Raw genomic sequence first — 12,684 nt, forward strand, 5'->3', positions numbered from 1 at the left:
CAAGTTAGTTTTTCTACCGACTTAATAGCATAGACTTCGTCATCCACAGTTGGTTCTTCTTCCGGTTGATCTTCAGAACCGTCCTCGTGAAGAATTGTGTTAACGAAACGCTTGTTTGCATTAGGGCGTTGAACTGGTCTAGGCCGAGTGCTACGATAAAATTCTTCGTGACGATGACACTCCTTACGCAAAGTTGCTAAATTTGGTGTGTCGACATGCAGTAGTTCGAGTTTAAGATCTGGCTTGAGATTATGACGCACTTCGGTCGCTATATCACAATCATGCATAGGTTCTCGAAGGGAATCAGCAATTGAAAGCATTGCGTCCAAGAACTCATCAAAACTTTCATTAGAACCTTGTTTGCGACGACGCATGACGCTTTTAATCTCGCGGTCTGATTTCTGGTCCTGGTATCTTTCCTTCAACCGTCTACATAATTCGTTCCAATTTAAGTTGTCCACTGACCTATGAACGCGCCAATAAAAAGCCAAAGCCGGTCCCTCGAATAACAAATTGGCGTACTGGGAAAGCATGTCAAAGTTTATGCATTGTGAAGTGAGACAATTTACACGGTATATAAAATCCTCGACTGCAATATCGTTAGCCGAACCACTGAACTTGATTCGCCAGTTTGAAATCACATTTGAAATCCTATCGGGTCGATCCATAGAAAGATCGCTGCGCTCTGTGTTAGCATCTGGAGAATTTCTAGTCCGTTTACTGTTTCGAACTGTGCTGTTGTGAAAATCTGCTCGTCCCAAATTATTTCGATTTTCCCGTTGCGACTGAGCTAAGTTATTTCCAGGAAATGTTGACCTATTCAACTGACTGAACATCTGTGTCATTTGGTTTGTCACTGTTTCTGTCATTCTAGCTTGGAATGCTTGCATCTGTGTGATTTGGTTTTCTTCCATTCTTGATTGGAGAGCTCGCATTTGATTAATCAGAAAATGCTGATTAGGAACTTCGTTTCCAACAGGGTTACCTCCATTATGATTTTCCTGTTGGGAATCCTGCTCTGCATTCTGAACGGAAAAGTTATCGTTCTGATTAGCTGCGTTTCGATGCATTGATCTGGTTATAACTCGATTTTCTCCAGTTATGTTGGGTCTCATCAGGGTTTGAGAACATGGTTTAGAACATGTTGGACAAGTGTTGTGCTCCTGTAGCCAACCTTGTAGACAGGCCTTGTGAAAACTGTGCTGACAAGCAGTTTCGATTAGTTCCAAATCGAATACTACTGCGTTGCAGATGGTGCATATCACCGAATCCTCAGTCCCTAATGAAACTAGGTTTTCGTTACTGTGCCTAACCGACATTTTAAGCTTTTGATATCTTACACTAGAGAATACGAGAATGCGATATACGGGAATGCGATATAAGAGAATGCGATATAAGAGAATGCGATATAAGGGAATGCGATATAAGATAATGCGATATAAGAGAAAGCGATATAAAAAGAGAAATCGATATAATTATAACAATATGAGGGGCTTATCCTGGGCAGTAAAGCAGCAATAGTTTATTTTGTTCGATAGGTGCAATAAAACTGATAATGAATACGGATCTAATTATAAAATTGTGGTTTTGAGGTCTTTCCAAATGAATGAGGAACTAAACGGACCTGTCCATCTAGAGCAAGTCTCATTCCGAAATGGAAAGAAGGATTTGTTCAAAAACTGAAAGCTTGGTATAGAACCGACCTAATATCAGGACTATAATTCCATCGCATCAAAAATTTGAATTGGAATGTTTTTGACTATAATGTTCGACTATGACCGAACTGATAACAAAAACATGTTTTCAAAGTATAACATTTCTACTGGTATGGCTCCGAACCTATTCAGAGTACCATCAAATCCGAGTCAAAAATGAAATACCGACTGAATCTACAAAATAAAATGGATGGAATATATATTTTTCGGGAAGCTCGGATGTCAAACGACAAATGTCTGATCAGGCATTGGGATTGCCTTCATTGTTGGGCGCCATTTAATTCTGTAACGAACACACTCATCGAGCGTTGTCCCTCCTAACACGCTCTGTCTACATTTTCGACCAGCTTGCTCAGGGAGAGTGGGGTGGGTTTGTGTTAAGAGAGAACAAGATGTGTTACAGAACTAACAGTAGTAGACAGAGATACGATAGCAAAAGATAACCAGCTCTATAGCTAAACTCGGACAAAGACAGTGCACCTATCGAAGATTGAGGACCAGATGTTATTGGCCTCGTTCTATACCCATCCTACCATGTGAAATCTAATTAGATTCCACACATGAATAACTATTGCTCTACATACCCATAAGTGCCCTCCAAAAAGTAACCAATTACATTACCATCGTAAACATTATTTACTTCAACAAAATCAAATTTAGGTTCATGTTTCTTATATACTAAAGTTCCTAACACTATGTCCTAAAATCTAGAAATCGGTATTCGTTTTGTTTGTGTCTATATGTGTGTAATTATATTTTACTAAGGTTATAAAGGAATTAAGAAGTAAATTTAGTTTTACGTCAATGTATGTTTTATGGGACTACATCAGGTCCTTATTTCTTGCTAATATGAATATATTTAAATTACGTAGATATTTATATGGTTTCTCTATTCAATAAGATTTTCTTGTTCAAAAAGCAACAGCTCTTAGGTTGTGATTACGTTAAATTTACGAGTTAAATTTATTTGTATAAAATAAAGTATAAAAAGAAGTGTGCAGACTCACAAGAGACTAGGAATGTTGACGGCTATGCCGTACTTACGCAGAGTCCAACGTTGTCCTCAGGCCTGATGACTGTTGAAGCGTTGCTGTAGACTTTATAAATGTGGATAAATGTTATGTCAAAACTGCACACAAAGTTTTACACTATAATAGGAGTCGTAAAGTTAATCAGTAAAATATTCTTAAATAAATACAAAAGAAAAGGCAACTAAATCTACGATACTCAGAACTATTCTCGCAAACGAGCTTGTTGTAATGCTCTCCTTAGCGAGTTGATTCGCAGAAATCCAATTGAGGTGCGCAGCTGGACAGGATTGAACGTGTCGCAACGCTCAAGCACGCTTGGGCACACCACCACTACTCTTGGTAGGGATGAAATGTGGCCTGCAGCTTCTTGATAAATCCGGGGAAGAATGTACCACGAGAAAGTTTCCAAAAGATTTCCGAAGGTAGACAATTCACGTTCTGCAGTGGACGGCGACTGTTTTCTTCTGATCTCAGGTAAACTCCTGTCTGTGCCAGCAGCGAGGCAAAGAGGCGAAGCGATCCGCAGCAAGGCAATTGGCGAAGCGATGTGCAGCAAAATATTAGACGAAGCGATCCGCAACGTGGCAATAGGAAATGCGACACGCGGTTCCAAGGAATGCGTGTGCGACACGCGGTTCCAAGAAATTCGATGTGGACTTAGTACGTCCAAAATCCATAGGCGGGATTTTCGTTCTGGTATTTCTGTTGTTAATCTGGTATTTTTGTCAAGATCTGATCTTCACGTTGCCAGACTGGTGATATTTGCTTAAGGGGGTCTTCTAGTCTAGAGGCTCGAATATCGACCTTTTTTTAACAATTAATAAAAAAAAGCAATAGATATTTTTAGTATCCGTTTTTTTATCATTTGTTTATTAAACTTAAAGGAGTACATAAAATAAATTTGCAAAAAAAAAAAATTAGTTTTCATTGAGTTATTCCTTCTTAAAGAAGAGGGGAAAAAAAAGAAGCCGTGTCCGCGTCGCCATGATATCTATGCTTGTAGTTATCTGAAAAATAAAACAATGATAGATTCTTAATGAGTACGAATGTCGCTATGGCATGAACCACCAAAAAGAAAATATCTTTTTTTTTTCATGAAATGGCGGCTAGTCAAAGAAAAAAGTCGATTTTTTCACTAATTTTTCCACCTTGTCAAATTTTTAAAAATATTATAAATTTAAAATTTTTATTTTTTGTTGGTTCATGCGATAGCGATATATTAAAAGAATATTCATGCCAAATTTCAAGTAAATCGACTGATTAGAACTTGAGTTAGAGTGGCGACCGCATCAAAAAAAGTAGTTTCGAGAAAAACGCGTTTAAAGTTCCAGTCGTTCCCTCAACTGGTCTAGTTGCCACGTCACTAAAACGGCTATAGCTTTCAAAATAATTTGAGTTTTGAAAAATCCTTTTAGGGAGATATTTTTGATCATCCAAACTATCGAATTAAGAAAAAAAAATTTTTTCGATTTTCTCAAATTTCTAGACTAGAAGACCCCCTTAAAGTACCAAAATGAGTTTTAAATTTTCACTGGCTCCCACATGCCTCATTATCACAATATATTGTTTTAATGTTTGGGAAGAAATTTATTAGTTGTAATATGGGGCTGCGCACTTCGACTATGGCCCTAAAAAGTAATGGCTGTAATACAGCGAATTTGGAAAATTTATCTACGCAGGTTAAAAAAAACCTCTTATCCGTAGAGTATATGTCTATATGCAGTATTTCGCCAGCATATGAGGGGGTTGGTGTGATACCCAACTCCTGCTTCTTGGCGTGTCTGTTGTACTTATCCTTGGTGCATGTCTTGCAGTTTACAACCACTTCGTTAGCAAGTTTGGACATATTTGGAAAGTAGTAATCCTGAAGGACTTGTTTAACATTTTCCTGGGCTGCCCTGTGAGCGCGGTTGTGCTCGCAGATAATTATTTCTTTCTGTTCATTTGCATCCGTGATGTCATTCACGAATTTTTTACAATGCCAGAACTTGGTTGCTGGGATTTCGGTCACCAAGGCATGTTGGATGCAAGCTAGTGCGGGGAGGTCGCAGTAAATGGCGTTAACAACATCTACGTTTACTACCTCTTTGACTAATTCGAACAGCGAGTCCTTGGGGGTTCGTTTAGTATAGCGTTTATGTTTTGTCGTGACAAAGCGTCGGCCACAAAATTTTCCTTTCCGGGTTTGTAGAATACCTTGGCGTTATGTTCTTCGATGAATGATTTCCATCGTTTAATTTTGGCATTTGTACTTCGCTCGGATACAGCGAAGGTAAGAGGTTGATGGTCCGTAAAAATCCGGATCTCTTTTGTGCCGTATAGGTAATTTGGTAATTTTTCTATGGCCCAAACAATTGCCAATAATTCTCTTTCGTTCGTTGCGTAATTGAGCTCGCAGTCTTTCAACGTGCCTTTTTGGGATAGTAGCGCACCGATACCGCTTGCTGAGGCATCGGTTGTCAAATCGAAAGGAAGTTTGAAGTCTGGATATGTTAGTATCACATCATCTAATGACAAAATGTCTCGCAGGCGCTCGAACGCTCTGCGTTGGGTCTCATCAAATTCGATAGCAACCTTTTTTGACATGTGTTTGTTAACAGTGCCATTCTCTCCCTTAAGTATGGAGGTAAGTGGTCTAGTTATGGTAGCGAAGACCTTTACAAAACTTCTGTAGTAGCTGGCCAATCCTAGAAAAGACCTGAGACTGAACAAATTTTTTGGTTCGGTGTACTCCTGAATGGTTTTTACCTTTTCGGGGTCTGTTTTGGCTCCGTTTGATGTAACAATGAAACCTAAAAATTCGTCTACATAGACGTAACAAATTTTCCCGATCTGTTCACGTAGTACGTCGTCAATCGCCCTTTGAAAGATGCTTCCCGCATTTTTCAGTCCAAAGGGTAGACGGCAAAACTCATACTTTCCTCCGTTTATGGAGAAAGCAGTTTTTTCACGGTCTTTCTCAGGTACCCCGATTTTAAGTCTAGGGTAGTAAAAAATGTTGCCTTTCCTAAGTTCGCTAGAATCATAGGAATACTTGGCATAGGGTAACGGTCGGCGATGGTTCGTTCATTCAGTTTCCTGAAATCGATCACCAGCCGTTTTTTCTTGTTGCCATCTGCATCAATTCCCTTTTTGTCAACAACCCATGTTGGGCTGTTAAATGGTGACCTAGAGGGCCGAATAATGCCATCCTTTAACAGCTGTTTGATTTCTGTGTTAACAAAATCTGCTGCTCCCGTAAGGTAAGGATATAGCTTAGAATATACGGGTTCGTTAGTCTCCGTACGAATTGTGGCAATGATCGAGGTGTTAAAAGGTAGCGCCTCGTTAGAGTGCGAAAACACTTGTTTTCTCTTAAGGATCATTTTTTTAAATGCAGCTTTCACTGAATCTGGGACTATTAAGTCATCGATATTAGTGAAGTTCACGTTATCGCATTCGTGGTATTTGAGATGTTCAGATATGTTTCCATACCTGATAACGCTGTTACGTAAATCTAATGCCGCTCCGGCCTGCGTTAGCAAGTCGAAACCTAATATGGCATCAAAAGTGTTGATAGTATCAAGTAAAAAAAATTGAGCCTTTATGTGAATATGTGCATAAAGCACTTTTCTTTTATATTACTGGAGCCATGAATGGGGAGTCGACAAGCATTATGTTCCTCAGCTCCTTTAGGGGCTTTACATAAGTCTTTGCCGCTCCAGTGTCTAAGAGAATTTTTATAGTTCTCCCCGCCAGCCCTCGCTCAATAAAGGGCAAGCGGGACCTTCCTCTAAAAAATTGACGAGGTCGTTACAGTCAAATGAGTCACTGTCATCATCAACTGCGTTTATTGCGGCTGCGGCCGCGTTTTCATAATCTTGAGTTTCTTCCGCGTATGCGGAAAGTCAATAGTTAAAACAAACCACCAAAACCTTTTTACCAATGACTGAACTGTCTAGAACTGTTACTAGGCATGGGTTCGATTTGAGATTTTTGATGTTTCATAATGGGGAGAGTTTGTGAGTTTGTAAGATTAAAGTTTGTAAGATTAAAGTTTGTAAGATTAAAGTGTGGGAGTTGAGGATATTATTGAAGTGTTTTAGAATTTTGTGTGTAAAAGGGGTAGGTGAAGAAACCTTAAGATACAATCCGTTCCTGGAGGGGCAGATTGGTGATGGCAGATCACTGGCAGATCAGTGATGGGAGTTTGGATTCTCCAGGGAGCAGTACGTTTGAGGGTAAGGATTGAGTTTTGGGGTATAGAGATTGACACTTTGAAATAAAACTTTTTTAATTATCTTTTTTGTTTACATTGTTAAAAGGTCGAGTATCTGAGTTATAATTTAAGATTTTGTCGCTATAAAGTAAAGGATGGGGATGTATTCCAAAACAAACAAATAAGGGAAAGTGGTCGCTTCCATCGCTTCAGCGATACGAAAAACGGGATCTTAATATTTTTGATGTAATGCTTTAATTTCACTTAATTTAAGTTTCTTACTTATGCTTAAAGTATAAAATTTGAATTCGATACACAAATTATTTGGTTATCACGATTCTTAATCTTAATTATTCCATTGCAGGCGGTATTATAGTACATGTTAGAAGTATATTTTAGAAGAATATGTTAGAAGAACGCTGTGAAGGAGACATTTCATTTTTTAAAAGCCTTCTTTTCGGATCTTTCGACTATATCATAAGCTCACATTAAAAACTTTCAGGAAAATAAACGAAAACAAAATTTAAAACTTCTTTGTTTTTTATATGTTTGTTAAAAGCCTTCTTTTTGGATCTTTCGACTATATCATAAGCTCACATTAAAATCATCAGGAAAATAAACGAAAACAAAATTTAAAACTTCTTTGTTTTTTATATGTTTGTTATGATATACGAAGATAAGTTTGAAGGATCTCAGGACAACAATATCATATAGCTGCCATGAAAACGATGGCAAAATGCAGCGCGAAATCGACCTAGCTTCATTACTTTTAGTAATATAGGCATAGAAATCGAAATGTAATCGTTTTGCAATAAATGCATGGGTATATAAACTTCGACTTGCCAAAGTTGGCTTCCTTTCTTGTTTATGCGTAATTTCGAAACTTTTTCTTAAATAATCACATCACAGATCTACGGTTTAATTGCTAGTAAATTGCAATTACATACATATAATAACAGTATAAATATATTTTTATTTCAGATGAAAAGCACCATGAAGAAGGGAATTATAAATTAAATCAGCCCCGTGAGCGATTCGACAGGTACATATTAATTTTAAATTTGGAAAAATGTTAATAAAATTTATGACACATTTTTTTTTTAATATTCTCATTCGGCTTGTTACATTACTAACCCATGTGTTTCCTTTGCGGCGTATGACCAAACGTATTTTTAATTTACATAAGATTTGATGTTTTGACTGTAGCATCCATAATTATACCCGTTACTCGTAGAGTAATTGTATATTGTATTCGTGCAAAAGTATTCAACAGGTTGAAGGAATCGTTTCCGACCCTATAAAGTACATATATTCTTGTTCAGGATCACTAGCCGAGTCGATCTAGCCATGTCCGTCTGTCTGTCCGTATGAACGCTGAGATCTCGGAAACTATAAAAGCTAGAAGATTGGCATTTTGCATGTAGATTTTAGGAGTTCCTACGCAGCGCAAGTTTGTTTCCAAATGGTGCCACGCCCCCTCTGACGCCCACAAGCTGTGGCCACAGTTTTGATGATATTATGAAAATTTTTATTGATATGTATTTGTTTCGTCAATAAATATCGATTGGCCTAATAAAAGTTGCCACGCCCACTCTAACGCCCAAAAACCCATTAAACGCTTAAGCCTGGCTAGCGCCTACATTTCCTTTAACTTTTTAACTTTTTTTTGAAACAAAAAAAAACACAAGAAGGCATATTTATATTAAGTTGTTTAGTTGTTTATATTATGGAGTAATGCGTTTCCAACTGGAAAAGACTGGTATTTAAATTATATAGTTTCAATCTTTAATATAGTGTCGAATTGATTCAAGAGGCTTAATAATAAAGCAAAATAAATTGTGCTCGGATAGTTTTCTTTTTCATTGTTATTATGTGTACAGAAACCTGCTTAAAGCCGGTTATTCTTAGCTCCCGTCCAAATTAATTCCTATGACACGTCTAAGTCAAACTTAATTTTTGTCCGAGTATAAGCAAAAGATCCTTCCTCTTGGATCTTTAAGAAGTCCCGACGGAATTCCAGGAAAAAAGGAAATAAATAGAATACAAGCAATTACAGAGGTATAACCAAGTTGTAAGCCATCCCAAAGCTTTCCGAAAACGTTATTACACACCATGTCAAGTTGGATTTATAAGGCGAAGGTCAACGACGACAAACCTATTGAAGTTAACGTTTTTATACCCTTGCAGAGGGTATTATAATTTTGGTTAAAAGTGTGCAACGCACTGAAGGAGACATCTCCGACCCCATAAAGTATACACATGCAAGAAAAAGTATGCGTACAAACATGTCCCGCAACTTTGGAGTTTAAAAAACATGTTGAAAAAAATCTTAAACATTTCATTTTTATTTTAGCACATTTATTCACCTCTCGTTTGTTGTAACTCTTAAATTTCTAACACTTATACTTTTCCTGATATTAAGAAAAATTTACAAAATGGCCCGATTTCCCATTAGAAAAAGTATGCGTACAAAAAAAAATAAATCAAAAAGGACGGTATTAAAAGCTTTTAAACTGCAGTTTCGGCATTGATAACTAAAAGTCAAAGTTTGTTTACTTGTTTGTGATCAAATCTGACATATTTATTTTGTAACCAGACGTTATTTTTATGATGGGGAAAAATATAAAAGAAATTGACCATGATTTGAGGAAAGTCATAGTAAAACTAAGTGATGAAGGGAAAACTATTCGGGAAATCGGTGGAATAGTTGGCAGAGCACACTGCTCTGTACAAAGAGTCCTTAAAAATTTGAAGACAATAAAATAAATCAAAGTACAACAGCTTCCCAAATGGCAAAGGATATTAAGAAAAAGTATAATAAGGATCATCATTATGACACTCTTGCCCAAATTTTGAAGAATGAAGACTATAACAGCCGTACTGCCCGGAAGAAACCACTCATACCACAAGTCAACAAAATCAAACGAATGGAGTTCTCCAGAAAATTCAATAATAAGCCCCAGGAGTTCTGCAAAAAAGTGATTTTTTGCGACGAATGCAATTTTTGCATATTCGGGACTAAGGGCCGTAAGCTTGTGTGGCGAAAGAATGGTACAGCCCTCGACATCCAAAACCGTGCCCCAACCGTTGAGCACGGTGGTGGTGGCGTTATGGTTTGGGGATGTATGGCGGCTAGTGGAGTTGAAAATCTTGTTTTCATTGAATCCACAATGGATCACAAGATGTATAAAAGAAAATTGACATCAAAGCGTCAAGAAACTGGGTCTAAACGATGACTTTTGGTTCCAAGAGGACAAAGACCCAAAACATTGTGCCATGAATACGAAGCCTTGAGTGCTCTGTAATGTGAAAAACCAGTTAAATTCGCCCCCGCAGTTTCCAGATCTCAATCCCATTGAGCATTTGTGGGAGCTCCAGGAGCGCGGGATCCGTCAGCACACTATTACATCAAAGGACATGCTAAAAAAAGGGATAAAATATCGGTGGAGGACACAACGAAATTGGTCCAGTCAAATCGAAATCGGTTGGGTGAATTCCAAAAACGAAAGGGGTACCTCACTCCGTCTAAAATTCAAGACCTTTTGCCAAAAATATAGAGTTTCCTTTTGATTTTTGTCTTTGTACGCATACTTTTTCTGATGCGAAATCAGGACATTTTGTACATTTTTGTTAATATTAGAAAAAGTATAAGTGTTAGAAGGGTTAAGTTACATTTAACGAAAGGTGAATAAGTGTACTACCTGTAAAAATAAAAACTTAATTTGTAAGATTTTTTCAACACGTTTTTTTAACTCTAAATTTGCGGGACATGTTTGTACGCATACTTTTTCTGGCATGTGTATATATTCGTGATCAGGATCACCTCCTGAGTTGATATAAGGATCTGCTTATATAAGTCGGAACGAGCCATATCGGGCGACTATATCATATAGCTCCCATAGGAACAATCGGAAAATATATTCATGGCTATATCGACTCTCCTGGTGATGCTGATCAAAAATATATAAAGTTTATAGGGTCGGAAATGTCTCCGTCACTGCGTTGCAAACTTTTGACTGAAATTATAATACAATTGTGATACAATTTCAGTCAACAATTTAAACGCAATGAAAGGCATATTTCCGGCCGTCTATCCGTCCGTCTATTCGTGCGTCTGTTCGTCCTTCTGCCCGTCCGTCTGTCTGTCTGTTTTGACGCAAACTAGTCCCTTAGTTTAAAGCTATTTGGATTTAAAACAAGAAAGGAAACAAACTTCGGCAAGCCGAAGTATATATGCCCTTGCAGTTATAACAAAACGACTACTTCGGTCTTCTGATATAGTAAATAATTACTATATCTCAAGGGAATATTTAAAAAATAAAATTAAAATAAAATTAATAAAAATTGTTTTTAATTTTTTTATACCCTTGCAGAGGGTTTTCTAATTTTGGTCAGAAGCTTGTAACGTAGTGAAGGAGACGTTTCCGACCCCTAAAGTATATATATTCTTGATCAGGATCAATAGAGGATTCGACATAGCCATGTCCGTCCGTCCGTCTGTCCGTCTGTTTCAATACCGTTTGCGAGCTCAGTTTAAAAGCTAGTGATCTGAAACTTTCACAGTCGTCATAAAACATGTGTACGCAGACCAAGTTTAAAAACCCCGATCGGATGTCTATATCCTATAGCTCCCATAGGAATAATCGGATATAACTTGCAAGAATGGAAGATATTTCGCGCAGTGTAAAAGCTATTAACATAAATTTTTCCAAATCGAATTATTTTATGCATACCTTGATCAGGGTAAAACGCTTGGCGATCGGACGTCTATATCCTATAGCTCCCATAGGAACAATAGGGTGAAGTCGGTTAAAATTTAATGATTTTTAGGATATTTCTTACAGTATATAAGCAATTGACATGAATCTTTCCAAATCGTATTTTTGTATGCATACTTCATTAGGGTAAAAGCGCGTGACGATCGGACGCCTATATCCTATAGCTCCCATAGGAACAATAAGGTGAAATCGGTCCAAATTTGATGATTTTCAGAATTTTAGGAAACGAGTAATTTTATAAACATGATTAAATACCAAACACTTTTCGCTACAACTGCGTTTGGCTCTTGCAGATCATAAAGGATCGAAAAGCAGAGAGAATGGAAGAATTATTATGCGTGTATGCCAACGCCTAACTTCAGAACAATATGAAAATATATCTCTTTCTTACGAGCACGATTACGTCCGCAGCAGTTTAAGCTGCGCCTAATTCGCACGTTTTTTCTGCTACACTAAAAGGAAGTGACGTCGACTCCAAAAAGTTTCCTCATATAAAACCTTTCATCCGTAAAAGTCGGGAAAAATTTAAAAACTCCACAATTAATAGATTTTTTTTTTTGGCTTTGAGTTAATTTTGTTTGCATCTCCAATTGCACTAACGGTAAACACTATGGTCTGAGAAAAATTCAATGTAGAAACGTCAATGTAGTGTCATAACTAATATCAGTTATTAATATTTTTAAAATCATAACATAATCGTCGTTATATTTGTTTTTAGGCTTGAACATTTGAAAGAAAAAGTTAATACAAACGGGGAGAGCAAAGTTCAAGAGGATTACAAACATAAACGAGATTCTCGTAATGACCGTTCACTGCCCAAGAATATTCCATCAAATGAACCAGTAAGTAAAATATTTTATTTATATTCTTTTTATTTATTTGAATATTCGCAAAGGCTTATGTACAGGCTGTGCAAATATTTCCAAATTTTTGTTCGGTACTTTTTTTAAACTTTATTATGT

General features: G+C 37.2%; 1 protein-coding gene across 1 annotated transcript in view; it reads left to right on the top strand.

Moving 5' to 3' along the window:
• LOC108043618 (eukaryotic translation initiation factor 4B) overlaps nucleotides 1–12,684 on the top strand; it is a 38,824-nt gene that overhangs the window by 16,019 nt on the left and 10,121 nt on the right. The window contains exons 3-4 of the mRNA XM_044459283.1: nucleotides 7,926–7,986; nucleotides 12,441–12,564. Coding sequence (XP_044315218.1) covers nucleotides 7,926–7,986; nucleotides 12,441–12,564 — 185 coding nt within the window. The remainder of the gene's footprint in view (nucleotides 1–7,925; nucleotides 7,987–12,440; nucleotides 12,565–12,684) is intronic.

Source organism: Drosophila rhopaloa, unplaced genomic scaffold (assembly GCF_018152115.1).
Source record: "Drosophila rhopaloa isolate 14029-0021.01 unplaced genomic scaffold, ASM1815211v1 contig_190, whole genome shotgun sequence".
NCBI classification, from domain to species: domain Eukaryota; kingdom Metazoa; phylum Arthropoda; class Insecta; order Diptera; family Drosophilidae; genus Drosophila; species Drosophila rhopaloa.